General features: G+C 39.5%; 1 protein-coding gene across 3 annotated transcripts in view; it reads right to left on the minus strand.

Annotated features, from left to right (window-relative positions):
- Window positions 1-301: 301 nt before the first annotated feature.
- The window catches only part of stxbp5l (syntaxin binding protein 5L), a 160,974-nt gene continuing 139,758 nt past the window's right edge, over window positions 302-21,517 (minus strand). For 2 of the 3 annotated variants that reach the window (XM_067603186.1, XM_067603185.1), the window contains 7 exons: window positions 19,931-20,110; window positions 8,336-8,575; window positions 5,922-6,285; window positions 4,941-5,106; window positions 4,128-4,239; window positions 3,697-3,917; window positions 302-3,226 (listed from right to left, as the gene is read on the minus strand). In XM_067603186.1, coding sequence (XP_067459287.1) covers window positions 3,185-3,226; window positions 3,697-3,917; window positions 4,128-4,239; window positions 4,941-5,106; window positions 5,922-6,285; window positions 8,336-8,575; window positions 19,931-20,110 — 1,325 coding nt within the window. In that variant the 3' untranslated portion in view covers window positions 302-3,184. Of the gene's footprint in view, window positions 3,227-3,696; window positions 3,918-4,127; window positions 4,240-4,940; window positions 5,107-5,921; window positions 6,286-8,335; window positions 8,576-9,818; window positions 9,921-19,930; window positions 20,111-21,517 lie in introns of all 3 variants that reach the window. The other variant, XM_067603187.1, reaches the window with a different exon arrangement.

Consider the following 21,517-nt stretch of genomic DNA (forward strand, 5'->3'; position numbering starts at 1 on the left):
TATCATTATCATGGTCATATTTCTGAGAAATGCATTTTTCTTGTGAGATGATAATTTGCTGAGGCTTCTCATTGTGTTAAATCAGGTAACACAGTAATTAAAAAAGACATGCTGCACTTTCAAGCCTGCTTGATGTGAGGAAACATCTCCTGTCTGCAGGCTAAAATGGTCGCTGATGTTAAGGTCCTGAAATAAGAAGGTAAAAAGCTCCAGCAGGAAACACTATGTTGCACCTACATACAAGCAAAATGACAGCAGCTGATTCTGGTTAGGGACCAGTGAAACAGAGCTCTCAACTGTGTACATCAATCAATGTTTATTTCAGTTTGCTTTTGCATCAACATATTTTCATTTCTTTTTTGTCAAGTAATTTCTATTACACTAGTATAATATCAATAGGAACAAAAAGTGGTAGAATCCATTTAAATAAGACAAACTTTGCTGCCATCATTGAGAAAACCAGAGAAATGATTTTTCAGGATACTACAGTGCGAAGAACTACAGAGTTCCAGTGATTTAGACAGAGCCAGAATACCAGATACAGTACCAGCAGTAACAGGTACAACATATACAGAGAAAAATATCCCAAGAATGTCTTTATCTTTTATCGTTTTTTTTTTTTTTGTTTCACCTTTCTCCCAAGATTGAACTGTACAGTTAATATAAAAACCAAAAACATACAAACCAAAAACATACTAACAAAACACCCTGTCATTAGAAGTCTGATTTTTTTTTTTTTCAATTTTCTGTTTTTGTTAGTTTTCTCTGCAACTGAAAGAACTGCACTGAACACAAATCTCATTGACGGTACAGAGATAGGAGAGAAATTGATTTTTTTTTTTTATTGTCATGTTTAAGACACCTCATTGAGTCAAATAACGTGTAATTCCTAAAATCCATGTGGCTCAGCTTTTGGATTTCAGGTGACTTAGGTTTGGTGACAAACAAATGGTTTTGAAGGCCATTTAAGCCTAAGGAATGTCTCAGCAGCCTGGCAGGAAGCAGGCAGAAATGACTAGCAATGTCGAGAGACTCACTTGTGTCTGTGTTTCTTATTTTTTTAGGCTTTGAGTGTATATGTCGCTGTGCATATTTTTACGTGAGAATGACGACAACACGATCAAGGCTAGAATGCTTAATATGTGTCGACGCCTGTGTGCATAAAGGCCTGATGTGTGAGAGATTGATATCAATAATCCTCTGTTTGGTTTTTCAGATCAATTCAAACTACAGACAAATACACAAGTACAAGATATCCTCCTCAGTTAATGCTGTTTGCCCGCGTCATGTGGCTACCCATTGACATGTACAACACAATCACGATATGATACACAACCATGTATCATGAAACATTTGTTGTTTTTAACATACAAGAGCCTTCCTTTGAGAGGCCATCACCATCAAATATAGGACTGCGACAAGAGGATATCATAGTCATCAAGAACAATATTGAACCAAAAAAGTAACATATTTGCCTTCAGTTGAAATTGTTGCAAATGTTTTACACATGTACATAGTTTCTTCACTGACTCACATCTGAACATTACTGGGAAAAAAAAAAAAAAAAAACTTCTCCTGAACCATTGACTGATAAACGACTCACGAGGGAGTTGGTAGCGATTAAATGGACGTGATGCCAACTCCTCTTTGTACTGCCATCACACAGACAGCGACGATCACTAAAACAAACAAAGTGTTTGTGATTATGAAAAGAGGGCCGTCCGGGTTTTTTTTATCGAAAACGCTGAAAACGCGCAAATCACAACTTTTAAAAGACGGAGGTGGAGAGAGATTGGAGCGTGTCATTCATTTCTGATTGCTTTGGCAGAGAAAGAGTGTGTTGTTTTAAACATGTATGGCACTCTTGCTCTCTTACACACACACACACACACACACATACACACAACCTAATGGCTCACTGAACTTGTACATTTGACAAAGGCAGCTAAAGACTGAAATGGTGAACCAGCAAGAACAAAAAAAATAAATAAAAAACACCCTCATGTATTTTTTTTTTTTATCTTTAAAAGAAAACAGACTTATTTGACTTTTGAAAAATGCCCTCTGTGGCCAACTCCAAGGTCTATGTCTCATCTGACTACCACATATTAGCTCTTTGTTAGTTAGTTTACAGTGAGTGGATTCACTCATCTTGTTTTTTATGGCACGTGAATAGTACATAGGTTTATAAACACACTGTGTCCAGAATACATTTTTAACTCTTTTAAGCCTTTGCATACGTCTCACACTTATCTGTTCTCTGTTTTTTACACAATTCTGGTTGGGGAGTGAAATATTCCACATCATCATTTAACACTTTTGTAAGTAGCAGCAGCCGAAAAGTGAAATTAAATCATAGTGATTAGACTGTGCAGAATTAAGTGTAAATACTACTGATCTGTGTTTGCACTGTGCAGCCCAGAGTAAATGGTAAGAACATAGTTTTACAGTAGCATTATTTTTAGTGTGTGTAGAGAAAGCTAACTATGTGCATTTATACTGTGTCAAGTAATATTTGCTGAGACTAAGAAAAACATTTTAACAAACCAAAAAAAAAGAAAATAAAAAAGGGAAAGGAACACAAGTTTTGGCTTAATAGCAATGCAGGTATACATTTCCCTTTTTATATATAGTTTTTTGTCAATATTTCAAAAAATATAAAGTTTTTCATAGTTTCTGTTGTTGGCTTATATCATTAAATAAAACTTTTTATTTTTGTATCTCCTGTTAAAGTAGCATGCTGCTTTTTAATATGGCAGTTGGATATTTTTAATAGTCATCCATTTTAGTTTCATGCATTTCATGTTGGTTTCTTAACTTTTGAGTATCTACACAGTGAGGTCCATAAAACCCAACCACACACACGTACTCGCACACACACCCGCACGCACGCACGCACACACACCCACCCACACACAGACAGACTTGTCGGTTATCTCCGGTTCCATCTTCAGCTCGTCAGGTGCTGCCATCCTCTCTCTGTCCTTCTCATCACATATCTAGACAAGGAACCTGTCCTTGTCCATCAACAGTGTGACAGTGCCGTACGTATAGCCAGTTCAGAAGCAGCAAAGACAAAGTCACTCTTGAGTCTTTCTTTCTGTCTCATCTGCAGAGTGAAAGTCCCCATCCTGGCATAAAGCTCCCAGCGGTCCAAGGGCAGTCTCAACCGTCTGTCCTGCTTTTAGAACTGGTACCACTTCTTGTCCTTGCACTTTAACATCAGCTGTAAAGAGACGTCACAAAATGTCAGTGGTGAGGAATAAAGTTATTATAGCTCTATAGCTGTATAGAGCGGATTTCGTTGGAATAAGACCACATAAAAAAAATTTAAAAATTAAAAAATGCATTTTTAAACATCGGCATGTCATTCTAAGAGTAAACAGATGAGAACATAATGGAGAATTGTCGCCACCATGAGGTCTTTTTAGGGATGAAGAATGTCAGCGATAACTACGGTTACTGTACATCATTCTATTATTGTGTATTTGTGTCATCATGAAAATGAGTGATCAGTTTAATTTATTTCTTCTTTACCATATCCTCATTTGAATTTTATTTCAGTTTACAACAGTATTTGTAAAGGCATATTTTTAAATATCAAATTAGATCAAATTAGAATATTGACAATTTGTATTGTAATTTTTCTCCCTACTAAACATATTGTATATAAAATATCAATAGTCTTGTTTTTACCTCATGAGCATGTTTGGAGAAGGTTTCTGCACTGGTCATCATTAGGGCGGTGCGTTCTTCCAGCTCTCCCAGTCTCTGGCCTCTCTCATCCAGAGCAATGCGAGCCCGAGCCAGATCACCCACGGCTCCGCTAGCTGCAACCTTCATGCCCTCCAACCCCGCCTGCCCAGGAATGTGCTGGGCCAGACTCCGAGAAGCCTTTCCAGCTGCTGCCTCACCAACTGTGGACCACATCAGATAAACAAGAGCGAGAGACAAGAGCATTAAAGAACAGGAGACATATAAATGAAGCACATCCTGGTTTAATATTATGGCTATGAGGCATTTTAGCAAATTGTTAGTACAGTTAACCTTAGGTTTGAACCATTTATTGAATGAATGAAACACTTTATATGGAGAAAAAGATAAAAAAAAAGACCAAAAAAACGCACAGAGCTCCTCTCTGTCGAATGTATGGGCATTTCCTCCAAAGAAGCCCTTTAGAAAGCCTCTGTTCTGGGCTTCTGGCGTTTCTATTGGTGTAAACAGCTCTCCCAACATTTCCTACAACAAATGAAATGAAAGTTAAATTTAAAAAAAACAAGAAAAGCTTAACAAACAATACAGTTATAGAACAATTCTTTCTGATCTGGAACCAGAGGTGTAAAATTGAGGTGTGAAATTTGCTGATCATACATTGGTCGTCACTGAGATAAGGTGGGTTTCTTCCTTTTATCACCTCTGTGAAAACTGCTATAATTCTGACACATATATAACTATATGATAATGTAAGTCCTAACAGAGGAGAACCAGACTATAATCTGAGCAACTACTGTTTGCCTGTAGGTGGCAGTATGGCAGCATCATGTTACCAGCTCCACCGGTGACTGTTCTCATTATAGAGAGTGCAGTGATGACTCTTAGTAAGAATAAACACATCTAGGAATATAAATGTACCTATGTGTACACACACATGCACACACTGTAAAATCATATCCATGCAATCAACCCAGTGGAGTTCAAACCATCGTGACAAGTGTGACATTTCACCTCAGTGGCCTCCGTCAGCACCGGGCTTCATCCGGGGTGGGAACAATAGCACCTGCTTATTTACTGCACCAATACTTTTCTGAACTCAGAGCCAAAATGTGAGGCGACACGAATTAGAACAGCATTCATGCGTACATCAATACATGCATGGATGCCTTAGATAGATAGCTAGATAGATAGCGCGCACACACACACATGCAGACTGCAGTGCTGACCTGCAGGTTGTCACACATCTCCTGGCTGTATGTAATTCTCTGGATCTCTGTCGGGGAGCTGAGATACAGCGCCTGCCCCCCGTTGGTGAAGCAAAAGGTTCTTGCAATGCGCATGTCTGTCAGAGGCAGGTAATTGACATCCATCAGCGGTCTTAGACTGGGCAAACTGTGGGCAGAGTGAGAACCATAAAAAAACATGTACTCTGCAAAGCAAACAGCAAACAGCACCACAAATCACAGTCAAATTTAGGCTACACAGCAAGAGAAAAGTGAAAAACATGATTATCTAATCAGTGTTAATCTAAGAATTATTTATCACATTTTCTTGGTAACAAAGTAGTTTAATAGTGAACATTTGATACACAGAAGACTGCCTTTAGTCTCACAATGTGCATGAAACAGCTATAAATAAAACTTTCTTCAAATGAATAAATCACATGAAATCAAATGGTATTCTTGGAGTTAAGATGTATAAATAAAACAGGACGAAACTGTGCCATCAATTATCTCTACATAGAAAATGCAGTTACATTACACTTGAAGATTTGCTCTGCTGTGAAAAGGTATATTTAAAGAACAGAAACCAGTTAGTCACAGTGTCCTCAAATTAAATATCTATAATGTATCACAGTTTGCCTGTGAATAGGAAGCACTTTATGAGATACATCAGACAGGCACTCTAGACGCAAAGCATCAATATTGCACTGAACCAAATCCGATTAATTGTGAATAATAATAATCTCTATTATTATACAATTGATTGTGCTGCCTGGTCTTTTTTTTAAAAACTCATGAAGCAGAAAAATATTCATTACCACAGAAAGACATTCATTCAAACACACATATGTCACTTTAGGTAAAAATCTTAAGCTTAAACAGACATCTGATAAGACAGATCAATGTCAGACAGATGTACAAGTAGTAGTTTATCATAAGATTTGAAAACACATCATTCGATGTGATGAGTGCCTGAGGTCATACCTGAGCGTCATGACGTGTCCGTTAGCACAGAAGCAGGCCAGGCACACGCTGTTACAAACAGATACCACGTCGGCTCGCAGTACAAAGGATGATTCGGTGATGTTGTGGACAAAGAGGCAAGACTGCGAGGGCATCAAGAATACTTTGGCCTGTCTCTCAGAGCACACTACAGCCAGATGTCCCTCTCCGCAGGCATCCTGGGAGGATGATGGTGAAAAATTTACCAGCTTGCGCCTCCGTGGTCGATCAGGGTCCTCGGGGGCGTTGAGGTCTCTCCAAACCTCATAGGGGCTTTGAATGTGTGCTCCCATGCAGTCCAAGAAGCCAAAGCGCAACACGGAGCCTTTCAGCATCAAGACCATTCCTGGGGTTGTTTGGTAAAGTCAAGAGAGGGAAGAGGGAAAGACATGAAGTCTAAAACTTTCAAGCAGCACGACACCTTACCATGAGCAAAGAGATGTCAAAATTAGTGCTAATTAAAAGAAGTCAAAGCATCTAACAGAAGTTTGGCTTTTGGTCAAATAGACCTTCGTCAGAGCGTAATGCATATGAGATTAACCGAACTGTTTGAATGGTTCACATATTCACATGACAGAGCCTTGTATAACCTATTATCTACTGTTGGGTACTAAGTGATCATTACTTACATATACACTGAAGTTTGCTGACATTTTGCCCAGAGACAACATTTACTCTGTAAGATGTGAGCCATTATCTACAGGAAACTCACAAGAGAACTTTGAGAACACAGCAACAACAATACTTGCTTTATGTTTGCCTGTTTTTTCCTTGGCACTAAATCTGTGACCTTTCAGTAATAAGCTTGCTTCTTGTACATTCAGTCTCAAGAGAAAAACAGCAGCTTCAAAGATCCTGGATTTTTGAGTCTATTGATGTTTTTACTCTGAGTAGGAAACCTTTTTTTCTCACACAGCAGGGTTTCTGAACTGGTAATGCAAGTCTGAATGGCTCCGTTTTGTTAAGTCAACACAATTGGGTTGCAAAATCTATGCTTGTACTTGAGTAAATAAGGAAGCCAATGCAGATTTGTGCATGACAATGCCAATCAAAGTTCTCCATGACAATAAATGTCTGTGTTATTGAAACAAATGAGGTTATGGAAGCCCCAAAGTATGAGTGGGACCAGGGGAGAGTTGGGCTTCCAAATGCAGTTGCCCTCAGTTCAACGGAGTGTTTTAGTATTCAGCTCATTCGCTTTGGTTTTCCAGATTGCAACTTTACTGTTCTGGTTCAGTTTCACCACTCTCAGAATGTCATTCCCAGATAGAAAGCTCTGATAAACCCACTGTATACTACCCGCCTAGTGCCAAATGGCAGACAGACAAAGTAGGTGACTAGCTGGTGAACAAAGTGAAGCACTGAGCAGCTATTTTCCACATGGACTAGAAGAAGAGTGAATATTGGACTCACTTTGACTGTAAATGAATGATAATGTTGCTCTGTGTCTGCTGCCTTCCAGGTTGCCAAAATTCAATTAATGCAGGTTTGGTAATGTTAGGTTTGTTTCAGTGGGTAACTCTTGAACCTATTAATGTATCAAATGTAGTAAGAACTTTTGTCATATGTGAAAAACTTAAATATGGGTAGTAGTTTGGTAGTAGTTTGGATATTTTCTGCTGGTGAAACAGATCACCATTTTGAGTTAGGCTAGCCATTTAAAGAGGCTCCATTACAGTATACTCCAAATCCCAGTGTGCAAGTTTCATGACAATTGTTTAAAAAGAGAAATGGGAAACATAGAGTACTATTTTTGTGTGTGTCAGGTCCATTTGTCATGAAGAACATTCAAACACTGAAAACCCACATTAGGCCTTTTCTCTGTCATGTGGGGCATAAAACCTATTTATCACAGCTTCACAGCTACAGGTGAGCAGAGCATTTTCAGTAAAAAGGATGTACTCTGAAGCGAGACTGCACTACAGTTGAATAGGTTTTGTCTCTCTTGTAGTACTGAGTGAATAGTTTCAAAATGCCAGTAAGATTAAAATAAGAGAAACTTATCATATGATATTAAGATTTCATTCAGTGGTTCTTAATGACTTTTTATTTGGTACAAGTCTTTGTATTGATTCTGGTGTTTACAAAGCTGAAAGAAGTTTAAAGCCCTAGAATAGATTTAAATGGGGTTTTAGGATGTAGAGTTGATTTTCCATTAGAACTTCACTTCTAGTTCACTACATCTTATTTTTAGTTTTCTGTTTTGATACCAAAGTAATTACCAAGATCTGGGAACACAGCGACACAACTACAACTACGTATCAAGCTGTCAGGCAGGTTGTAAATGTATCTAAACCACTTTATTTTGAATTGAAACCAAAAGTGAGCACACCAGAAATGTTGGTAATAAGCAAACCAGAAGAACTGTAATGAAACCCTGTCTCACTGGGACTTACCACTGGGGCCAATGGTGACAGATTCCTCCATCCTCTCCTCCTGGTCGGTGGGAATGGACATTGGGATGAGTAGGACCACGCCTAGACTGGTGCCTACCCACAGACACGGGGTGGGCAGGGCGTCACTCTTTCGCCCATAGGACTCTCCGAACTGCAGTGTGGTGATTGCCTCTTTGGTGTCCCGATCGATGCTGGACACACTGGAACTGCGCGAGCGGCTGAAGGAGTTTTCACGACTCTCTGCAGCAGCAGCCGCCACCACCAACAGAAGCATGGCACATACAGAAACAATGCGACAGGAGAGAGACGTGAAGCAATTAAGAAGGGAGGGCAAGAGAGAAAAACAGAAAGAGGAAGGTAGAGTCGGAGGGAGGAAATTTTTGGCAACAACGAAAGAGTGGAAGAAGTGAGCAGCAAAGTGGTGGACAAAGAAGAAAGAAGGGTGGTATGGGAGGACGAGAAGTTCAACAGAAAAAAAGTATACAGTAAGGAGAGAGTGAAGGAGCGCAGAAGACAAATATTCTAAAAGGTCAAACATGTTTTTTTCAGTAGATTGTATGTAATATATAAGACTGAAACAAATAGGAAAATGCCATTGAAAAGAAGTGATACACTGAGAAGCAAAGTGATCAGTCATTGTAAAGGGACAGCTGGACAGACACATATTTCAACACCAAACCCCATGTGTACACACACATGCACACGCACACACACGCACACACACTCACACACACTCACTCTTTCTTCTGTCTTTGTTTATAGAGAAAAGACTGATTTTTATTCACTTACGAGTTCTATTCAGCAACCTGGTGACATACTCAGATAATGCATATCTCTCTCTCTCACACACACACACACACACGCGCACGCACACACACACACAACAATGCACGCACACTGACAGTTGCACCAAATCTAGAAACCACTTGAACTGGTTTTGAGTGCTACCCATTCAGGTCCTCCATTGTGTACTTAAAGCGTCCATCATAAAAGTATTTCTGTATTGCTGCATTTCTGAATTATTTAGAGCTAGGCAATGTGCAGCACTGCATTCCCAGCCTAATGTTACACAAAGTGCAGACTTTATGTAACAACAGCTACAGATGGGCGCAAAGCCTTTTGGGCACATATCAGGCTAAAATTGAATTATACTTCCACAGATGTTTGATTTTGCAATTCACAGGAATATTTCTAGGCATTAAGAGAAAATAAACAGGCCACATGAGACATTCTGCTACTGATGGGGACTTGGGGGATATACTGTACTGTGTGCTGTATGTTAAAATGTATGCTGCCTGCAAAACATACACTATGCACTGCTAGAAAGACGGCATCACCCCACTCCTACTCCTCAGGACAAGCACTTCTAGGCACGTTTTAGATGAAACAGGGCTACATGACGGACTGACATACTGAGTGACAGACGGACGTATATTAATCAGCAGGACAGCAATTGATGGGTTTGTGGCCGAAGCCCCCTTACCTCTCTCGCTCCAGCAGTAGGGTGTGGTGGTGTGGTGCTCGTCGTGGGAGTACATAGTGACTCCGTGTAACTGCTGAAGCATTGCCCTCCTGGATGCATAACCTACTCATCCCCCACAACATGAACCCCATAGGACAAACCACATGCCCCCACCCAGTGCCCCAAAGACCATACACACATTCACACACACAAAAATGAGTGTAGCCATCCAGCCAAAAAAAACAGACAAGACGGACAGATGAACAGCAGTACCGGAGAACGACAAAAAGGGGAAGAAAGAAAGATGCAACTGAGTGTGGAGAGATTGCTTCAAATATATATAGAGACAGAAATAGAGAGTGCGACTGAAAATTAGGAAGCCTGTCTATGTTTCTAGTGGCCACACAACCTCTACCAGCATATCTGACCTCTCTCAAAACCTCTTTTCAGCACCATCTGCTCGATTAAACACTGTTGGCAAGAGCACTATGTTTCCACGCTTTTAATGTTATCAATAACTCTGGTATAGACTTGTGTGGTCGACTCAAAGCTTCTGTACAAGACTGTTGCATGACAACAAAAATTTTGTACAAAGAGTTTTCGACTAGATCTCATTTTGCAAACTTTTTCCGCAAAACTGATGCCAAGAGTAAATACAGAACCAATTAAATACAAATCTGACATGAAATCTGCACAAAAGGTGCTAATAAGCTGCTTGTTTTGTTTCTTGTTTACCACACTATTGAACCAGCATCAAGCTATTTAGATATTCTTGGTCAAAATTCTGCTACTGGCAGCCACAAAGACAAAATAGCCTTTTGCTGTGAGTCTGGGTAGCAGCAGCTCGGTTTTGCCATGTGTCGCTGGGGTGTGCTTACGCTGTGTGACAGAGCCTGTGGGGTGCTGGCTAATGAAAGTCAGGCACAGTGGTACTCTGACAGGACACAGGGACCCCTGGGGGGCCCTTACAGGGAGCTAGAGGCAGGCGAGGCAGTGTCAGGAAGGTGATAAGGAAGGCAGACAATCTGAAGTGGTAAGACAGACAAATTAGCAGATTTATACATATACACCCTCAGACACACAGCAGAGAGACAAGAACAGACACCTTGAGACTACGCTTTAGTCCTTGCTTTCATTTCTATTTATCAGTTTCGATTTAATACCAATTAACACGTATAGATAGATGTATCAGATATGTTTTCAGGGATTTGATTGTGTGCTTTTTATCGGAAACTAATACTTATTTCACCTCAAAATATGACACCTTAACAATTAGGTAAGCTTCATTTATTCATTGAGATCAAGATCACTTGTGCAAGAGAGACCTGAGAACAGATTACATACACACAGGATCACAATAAGACAGTTCATTCACATCACAATCCAATCATCATACACACTAGACATCACAAACATTATGAAAATATCAGTCAGTAAAACTTTAAAGTCTCTCCAGCTGTATTGCAGTCTATTCAAGTAGTAAGGTGCATAGTACCAGTAACCAGTCTTTCCCAGTGCAGATAAGTTAGTTAATTATTGTAGAGATCCAACAGGAATGTCTCATAACACAGAGCAAAATAATAGCAGACCTACTGCTGCACCATTTGGTTTTTAATCTTGCAGTCAACCATGGATGTAGGTGTGTGTGGGTGTGGACTCGACTGTCTTTTGAAAGCCTGTTCAGCATCTAGACAGGTAGTCACTGAGTCACCTCATCTCTGTGCTATAATGCAGTGAAATATATTTTAGTACTGCCTTTTTTACTAGTGAAATGTGTATATGATGAGATACACATGCTACATACTCTCTATCCTGAAACAACCACTGCCAATTTTTTGACCCCATCCACATGCAAATCTAATCATATCAATTCAAGTGGAATTGTATCTTGAATATTTAATAGGTGTGCTGCCTATCCAAGATGGGAGGTATAGAAAAAACTGTACATTGAGCCTAGCGTCCCCTGCCATTTCCCTCCTCTGTCTCCTTGCCTGGCATACAGGCCTCATTAACATCAGCCTTATCTCCAGCACCGCTTGTTGACCTTTAATTATTCCAGTGATCCTGCTGGCTCTTCACTGTGGTAAGCCAGTGTGACTGATAAACAACAGTGCAAAAGGTAGGCAACAGGTAGAGAATACGCAACAGTCTGCAAAGAAAAGCAACTATTTACACGTAATAAACATTCATTACAACCACTGCAGACTTTGGATATTCTTGATTTATAGGGTGTGAGCACAGAAGTGCCAGGACCTGGCATTTTTCTTTTTGTAAAGATTATTATTAGATATATATATATTAGATATATAGATTATTCCCCTATGCCATTGCATTTTTGAGGGGCTTAGGATGCTCGAAAACTTACGAAAATTTACACACGTCAGATCTGGCGAAAAGTTCTATAATGATTGGGCTCGGGCGTGGCCAGTGGGCTCCATAGCACCCCCAAATGCATGGCCATGTTGGGATAAAGTTGCTTTGATGTTCATGAAATTTGGTGGGATCATTGCTCTCATCGTTCTGGACATAATATATATTTTTTTAAATTTTCAAACAGGAAGTCAGCCATTTTGGATTTCGTGTGTCAATTTTCGTTTTACAAACGCACATTTGAGGCCTTTAGGATGTGGAAAAAGCTCACAAAACTTTGCACCCCTGTTTGAACTAGTAAGTATTTTGATTTGATATCGCAATTGGGCTCAGGTGTGGCATGTCAGCTCTATAGCACCCCTTAATTACTTTTAGCATTTTTGAGGTGCTAAGGGTGCTTGAAAACTCATGAAACTTTACACATGCATCAGAAGTGGTGAAACCTGATATCTGATATGGGCTTGGGTGTGGCAATGGCTTGAGGGCACCCCCTAGAAAATTTCCAAGCCAAAGCACCCACCTTTAAATTTGACGTAGATGTACGAAATTTGGTAGTCAGATATAACATCTCCTAAGTCCAACAGGAAGTCAGCCATTTTGAATTTACTGTACAATTTTTTCACAAAGTGAAGCCATTTACAGGAATTGTACTTTAACTAACTTTTCCCAGAGAATTAACCTGAGCAACTTCTAATTTGGTAGGTGACATCTTAAGACCTTTGCAATGTTAAATTGCAAAGCATTTGAGTTTTTGTGGAACGCCCTTGATGTGGCATGCTGATCTATTTTTGCCAAAAACATGAAACAAGAAGTTGTTGTAACTCAACCTTACATTGTCCAATCTGCCCCAAATTTCTCATGATTGATAAGAGTCCAGGCTTGAACACATCTACATGTCAACATTGTGTCATAGTCTTAGTGTCGTCTATTGAAAATAGGAAGTCGGCCTTATCTGACACACATCATCTGATTTACATGAATTTACATGAAACGTATATGGGACGGCTGTGGCTCAGGAGGTAGAGCAGGTTGTCCACTAATTGGAAGATATGCGGTTCGATTCCTGGCTCCTCCCGTCAGCATGTCAAAGTGTCCTTGAGCAAGATACTGAACCGCAAATTGCTCCCAATGACTATACAAGCACTCACATTGGTGTGTGAGAATGCATTAGATTTCCCACACATTCATATGCTGATGGCACTGATGGCTCCAATGTAAGATAGCCATCAGCATATGAATGTGTGTGTGAATGGGTGAATGTGGGCATGCAATGTAAAGCAGTTTGAGTGGTTGGAAGACCGGAGAGGTGCTATATAAGTGCAGTCCATTTACCATACCTACATACAGCAATATGATGTATAATTAGTCGGTGCCACATAGTGGATAGAGGAAGTGATAGTTATCTCCTATAAGCAATGTCCAATATTCATGAAAATGTATATCCATATCAGTTGCCCTCTAGTTAATGTATATCTGCATTCATATTTCACTATATATGTAGTACGGCCTACGGGCAACAGGAAGTGAAGCCTAAATGACACATAGTTAATCAAATGTATACACAATTTCCAATATGTCATCTCTAGTGCAACATACTGCACATAGGAAATAATAATTTACCCATTCACACAGTGTCTGATAATCCTGATAATTCAGGGCCGTGTCAACCCAACGATAGTAGCGTTACCACGGCTGCCGCTCCCACCAATGCATGCGAGATGCAAGAGCCCATTCAATGCTGCTTGCAGATGTATGCACTTTGTCAGATGTACATGTGACTTTCTGGTTAAAAAATACACAAAAACTTGACTACAGCAGTGGTTTGAATCTAAATTGAGGGATCAACAAAGAGAAAGGGGAGTTGCAATGTGAAAATATTGAACTATAATAGAATACTTCTAACCCAGGTTAAAAAGCTGTTGAGTTGTCAAATGACATTACAGCAACAAAATGAAATACACTGGTTACCTACATATAGGCTATCATGCACAGCTATGGTTTCTAAGCATATGTTACTACAATATGTGTCATAAAGGACAGAATGGTCTTATTTTTGATCAATGCACACACAGAATAATCTGCAGTCAATCTGTTTGTCTGTTCACAAGTAAATCCATCAGTATCATACAATATCTTTCATATTATTTAAAAGCCCGGCAAGTGGTGCATGGAGGGTAGAATATTCAGTAAACCCCGCAGTGTGGTAGTGTTGGAAGCATGAATTTGCCCAGAAAACTTCACTGCAAGCTGCCTATTAGATTATACAACATCATGTGTGGCAAAATGACATTTTGGTCCGAGTGTGGCCCAGGAGGGAAACTGGTGGTGTGCCCAGACTGGAAAAGATTTATCCATTGACATCCAAATGAATAAGCAGAGACAGGCATCAAAAATATGAACAGCAAAAGATGTCTTTGAAACACAGGGGGACGTTTTTAGGACAAATAAAATATCATGGAAAATCTGCATTTGATTGTGTATTGACAGAGAAACAACTAATAGTTATTCTTTTAGCTACCCCAGAATAGGGGTGGATGATTCATATAAGAATTGTGATTCTTCTGTGATTCTGAATCGATTCAAAAATGCCAAAAATCATTTTTTTCAATGTTAGTTAACCTAAAAAGGTTTCATGTTAAATCACTCAAGTGGTCTGTCATCAGTTTTTATGGCTATTTGCATTAAATCAACTGTGGAGAGGAACGATTTCTCTTTTTGTCTGTATCAGTTTGGTTGATAATGCAGCTGTAGCCCAGGCAATGGCTTTAATAAAACATTCAGCTTATGCTGTTATGTTATGAAAAACTGCTTCCTTCTCAGCTCCAGGTCACTGTTGTATAATGAGGTCGATGAAGACGGCAACGTGAATCTAATTGCAGAATTGGTGCCGACTGTGACACAACGAACAGCACTGCACTTGTCTTATCAGTTATTTTGCATCTGCATGTATGTTAAAACCTTCTAACATGTTCTGCCGGACATTATGCAGCAATACCAACATTTAAGTAACTATAGTATATTCAATTTGGTGTCCTACTGGAAATAAGTTTTAATAAATATATACTGTATTTAGCCATGCATTTCTTAATTGTGTATCATATACATCTGCATTAAGTATGGTGATATCAACCTATATTGTGTATTGTATGTTTGCTCACAAAATACAACAAAATGTGTGGTGACCTCAAAAATCTTAATACCTATGTAGGGTTTATATATCTTTGATGCAGATGTTAAGAGAATTTGATTTAAGAACATGCTCTTTATACTGCCAACATCTGAAACTTGTTTGTTACTTTTTGTCAGATATTGTTACAGGGTGGCTAACTGTGACATTTTGGGAACTGTCACAGTGTTGAGTCTCCTATGGAGAGATTAGCCTGTTGTGACCTGACCGAGGCTTTGTGTTAATCTGACAGAGCCCTGACTAAAAGCACGTACAGACTGGACCATGAGTGAGTGGTGTGCACAGCCAGAGCTTTCCACCTCAGTGGTCATGACTTTATAGATGATGCTTCAGCACAATATGAAAGCAATGCAATGCTGGAGGTGCATCAGTTCTGTAAATCAGCAAAATTATGTTGTCAACAGTGGTGTTATAATAAGACGATCATGAAGTCTTTGAAGTGCATGGAAATTTGCCCACAGACTATGCGTAGCTGCTCTATATGGCAATCTGCTGCTGAAGATACTGTGTTAACTAACTGTTAACTATTTTACACTTAAAATTAGAGCACTGCAGAGCTTAACAGCTTTTCTGCCTCCAGGGCCAATCATCATGTCTGTCAGTTTTTATGGATCACCCACTTCCTAAACCTACACTTGGGCCAGCATCTGTACTCACCTTCATTTCCACCACTCTCAGAAAATCATCCAGCTGTGAATCATTGTAAAGACTGAAAGTGCAGCATAATCCTGTTCACAATGCAAGTGCACAGAAGACAATTAAAATATCCAACATGACAAGAGAATGCCAGTCCTGTTATGATGAGAGCTGGAGGATCTAGTTTATTCTAAACCATTGGATACCCTCCATTGGTGTTGTTCTTAGCGTCTTTGGGCAGGGTAGTGGGAGACTAAGTGCAAGAGTTCATACAAACCCTGCAACGCAATACTGATGCACAATCTTGACGAAAGCCTTTTTTCTTTGTGAGTTCAGAAGTCATCGTCTCAAAATTACACTGCTTGGAGTGTTGTTTTAAGTCCTCACTTGAGAGCACATAATTTTATCTGCACTTGGGTTTTTGCTGTCAAAGAGCAGAGGCAAAATATGCCAAGCAGCAAGCCTAAAACATGAACTATTTCTGCTTTGAATTAGTGTAGCGATAATATAGAAATGAATGAAAGCACTGAAATACCTGCATTGCACACACAGACATGGAAACATATTTACACACTGACAAACACACACTTTCACTTTCTGTTCACACACAAAGCCGTTCACACACACACACATTTCCAAACTGAATATGGGGATATGAAGCCTGCTGGGTCAATCCATTTTTAGATGGTACAGGTCAAAGTCAGGGTGTGAGTTCAAATGGAAGAAAATAAATGTCATCCTCAGCGTTTCCCCTATCATTGCCTTGGAGAGGTGGCCTGCCCCCCCAACAGGACCCTGTAAGTGCAATAAAAGCTTTGCCAGTAAAAAGTCAACAGGAGTAATTTATTAATGTAATCTGCGCAAAAGATGGACAGATGACGACCCCAAATGTCTGAAATTCAGGCCAAAACAGCGAGTATTAGTCTTCCATTAAGGCGGAAAGTAGCAAGTGTGCAGTTGAGAGAGACAGAGAGACAGACAGAGAGAGAGAGACAGGTGTAGAGAGAGAGAGAGAGAGAGAGAGAGAGAGAGAGAGAGAGAGAGAGAGAGAGAGAGAGAGAGAGACAGAGAGAGAGAGAGAGACAGAGAGAGAGAGAGAGAGAGTGTTTGTGTGTATGTGACAGTGAGGCTGGTGACCAGAGCAGTATAGCTGTGAACATAGCAGTGCAGTGTGTGTACAGTTCAGGCTATTTGTTGTTTGTCTTGCTTTCCACCTGCTGATTAAAGTGAAGGGGGGGTTAGCCCCAAAGTTAGCAACAATGGGTTAGCCTAACCTGACCAGGCTCACTTAAAGTGGACTGACCTTTAAGGTATTCTAATTATAGTGACAATATCAGCCGCTCCTAGAGACCAGAGAGAAACAGAGAACGGAGAAATATCTGGCTGCTGACTCTCTCCCACTAAAACACTGATCTTTGTCGATGAAAATGTCAAAATGCCAGAGTGCAAATCAAGCTTGAATGGATATCTATATCTTGTACTTCTCTTCTATTTACTTTATTTGTGTGCGTACTGTAAAAGGTTGTTTGAAAAATGTGCGTGTTCCGGTCATTGCAAAATAAAATGTATACTCAAAAACATAAACTAAATTAAAACACATAATGAACACTGCACAGGATGTGGCTGTGCTTCCCTAATGTTTAAGTAATCATTTTAAGTAGTAAATATTTATAAATCCTTGAGTTCATTCAAAAAACATCCTATATCTTTTCAAGTTGATCACACTGTGTGTTTCAGAATCATAAAAATGAAATGAATGCTTCACTTGGCTCTAAGTTGTCTGAAAGTCTGGAAGTGTGGCCACACTACATAAATTGTGTGCTCTTTGCTTCAGTTACCCAGTCTTTTAAGAGCAAAAAATACAGAATCCATTTATAAGAAAAGAAAAAAAATATGAGAGAAGAAAAGGCATAAAATCTTAACAATACTATGACTGGTTGGGAAAAAATACTGTCAGACTCATTACTATCACATCATTCTTTGACTCAAGGAAGAAAAAGAACAAGAAAGAAAGGCACTGGAGAAGTACAAATGAATTGGTTAAAACAATCAATATTCTACCAACCTTCAGGCTCGTGACATGGTCAACACAAGCAACAGTATTAAGGGACACAATGCAAGGGCCTTCTCTTGCATTCTGGTAAAGCATAACCTGTAGTCCAAATGTTGTAAGGTGATGCTAATGCAAGCTGCAGAAATATATGTTTAAGGTAGCAGAGTGCAAAGTAATAACACATGAGGAAGTAGTAGCAGTTGCTGTAATGAACACTAATGATATTGATCATGTTCATCTGGTAAGTAACTGACCCCTGTTGGCTGATAAGCAGTTACCTCAGTATGTAATCATGTCTGCTGAAATTACGTCCATATACAACTAATTTATAGTAGCTTTTAACGTTTTAGAGGAAATCAACAAAATGATGAAATGTGTATTTATCAAAGGGTCTGCAAACTGTCAATATCTTTGATTAATTACCTTACATTATCTGCTGCTGGAGCCGGTGGTACCAGCTGTTTGTAAGTTCAAACTTAGCCTAGTTAAAAAAAAGCAGGGCTGCCAAGTTTTGATTTCAGTTTAGTGTGGGGGGCAGGGGGATTTTTGTAGTTCTTATTTTTGTTGAGCATTATTGTTCGTGGTAAATTGACCAACTTGATCTTTCTCTGGTCTTTAGCAACACCTTGACTTTTCAAGTCAAGACTTTTTCTTTTCTTTTGTGTTTGTTGGGTAGCATTTTTGATATACACTCCAGACATCCCAAGCAAACTTGGAGAGATACATAATTGGCGGAGGGGTCTTCCCCCAGACAAAAAAAAAAGTTAAAACAAAATTCCTGCATTTCTACACCACCTATAAAGTCAAGAAACAGCCATCTGTACTGTAGATTAATTAGACTGAGGGTGCTACGAAAACCAAGAATGCATCAAGAACAGCATATTAGTTTCAGAGCAACAGTGACACAGAGCGTGTCTGTCTGTGCACTGTCAGTGTCCTCTTTTCGCGCTGCAATGTTATCAGTTATGAATTTGTTTTTCACTCTGTGACAAAATGGATGTGTGGTGTGAGAACGTGTGAAAAGTGTCAATTGCGTGAGTCTCACAGTCAATGCGTGAGACTTGGCAGCCCTGTGTAAGTGTTTATAAAATAGAGATTTCTGTACAACTAAATTAAAATAGGTTGCAGCAGACAACCTAGTACGTTAATTATAACTTAACATTTATACCTAGTAACAGCCAGGTGCAAGTGTTATATAGCTATCTTAACTAGCTAACTGACAGAATAACGCTAAGATTAACTTGCTAATACATGAACCATTTAGATTGATGAGTAGAAGAGATAATATGGATTATGGTCTACATATCTGACCAAACACTTGACTAAAATGCTGTTTAATAATTGGAAAATTTTAGGTTAGCATACATACTACTAACTGTCCATATATGCATATACAGTATGTAAATCAAGCCAAAGTATAACTATATTTACAAAGGATTGGCAGGTACGTTTAATATAATATCTCCCTTAAACTGTTATTTTTGGCAGTTTCTACAACTTGTGATGCTACAATGACTTCCTGTTGACATAGCTGATTGCTTTTGATTGGAAGTTGGTACAAATATTTCCTGGCAACAGATTAACACATTACAAAAGTCTTTGTTAGCTAAGACATTTCGTAAGTTGGTGAATCATTACTTTGAAATGAGATAGTACTTACAAAGAAGTTAACATAGACTTCATATACAAACCTATTAATTGATTCATGAATAGCATATGCAACGAAATGATAATTTAGGTTTTTACGCTGCAAACTTGCATTAGCATAAGATTTATGTATCAGGCTTTAATCCACTTACCCCAGGGTGAGAGGATCGCATGCACTTGTTACGAGGGAGGGTATGTTATAGAGGTTTAGGGATGGGAGTTGGGAAGACAAGCACACACCTTCAGTGTGGGACACAGGCAAAGAGATCTCCATGCAAGCAGCAGACTGGGCCTTGCGGAAGGGCGGTCGGCCAGGGCCTCTGCGGGTAAGCCGTGACCCCTCCGGACCCATCGGGATGCGAGGCTTCCCCGCCGAGCAGGGCTGGGAGGTGGGGCTAGTGCAATGTCCATTGACATGATCTGTAACAACGGCAAAGCATTAGCAAACAATACAAAGAGGAAAATAATGAAACTTTCTATCATATTCTATCCCACTGTCACAATATCCATCTGCATAAGTAATTTAGTATAGTAATGAGCAGTGACATCTGCACAGAAATCTGCCTAAAGAGGGTATAGAATTTCACTTATTTTTAATGCCATGTTTTTAAGGAAATAGCTGCAGTTTTCTCATCTTATAGGGAGATTTTGCAATAAAAAAATAAAGACTTAAAGGACCAGTGTGTAAGATTTAGTGGCATCTAGCAGAACGGACTTGGCAGAAATTAAATATAATATTTATAAGTATGTTTTAATTAGTGTATATTCCCATGAAAATGAGATCTTTATATCTACACAGGGAGCAGGTCCCTTTCCAAGGAGCCCGCCATGTTGCACCGCCATGTTTCTACAGTAGCCCAGAAGCAGACAAACCAAACACTGGCTCTAGAGAGGGCCTTTTGCATTTTTTGCGAGTTTTGCAGCCACCATAGGTTCTCCTACAGTAAGGTTTTAATTTGGTCGCAATCTGCAACCTCACTGCTAGATGCCACTGAATCTTACACACTGGTCCTTTAATAGTACAACTCAGTATTATACTACATGACCTATGAAGATGGATATTTTTGTAACGTAAGAAAAGCAAGCCGATGTTGATAAATCAGTTTGTCAACAAGAGAGATGGTAGTGAGGGAAAAAGGGAAAGCCAAAGTGAGTGACAAAAGGCTGTAGAGTGGCTTGTAGTAAGTATGAGCAGGGAGGAGAAAGAGATGCTAGGGCAACAGAAAAGAGAGGAAAATGTGGAGGCAAATTGTGAGTGCAGTCTCATCCAGTCTGTGCCAGGGAACATTAATGAAAATCAAAAGTAAAAAATAAAAAATAACACAGAACATGCTAGTTTCATCTCCACTTTGTTTCTTTTTTTCCCTTGTGAACTGGCAGAAAACCTTTTTAGAAGAAACTGTTTATTCCTTTTTAAGGCCGGAAGATATAGTGCTAACCATTGTAATGTAATCTAATGTAATCAGTCCAAATAAGTTGGTTGGCCACACAATCAGCTACAAATGGTGTTGACAGGAAACACTTGTTACTTTCTGGAATTGTAGCTTTACATGGCCTTGCCTCAGGGACTGAGTTTGTTGGAAGCTTTGTCCTTACTTAATGTAGAGTGTGTGTGTGTGTGTGTGCAAAATAATTTGTTTAGAGCCAAACCTCGTTAATGAGACAAAGAAAAGCAGAGCAGGATTGTGTGGATCGGGTGCACTCTGATTCCTGGTTGGTCACAGGTCAGCCAGCAAGACAAAAAAAGCTGCCAAGACAGTTGTAATTAACAGCTTCATGATATCTACGCCTGAGTGCTCTCATTCTCACTTATCTTGAGAGATGAGT

Source organism: Thunnus thynnus, chromosome 11 (assembly GCF_963924715.1).
Source record: "Thunnus thynnus chromosome 11, fThuThy2.1, whole genome shotgun sequence".
Lineage (NCBI taxonomy): Eukaryota > Metazoa > Chordata > Actinopteri > Scombriformes > Scombridae > Thunnus > Thunnus thynnus.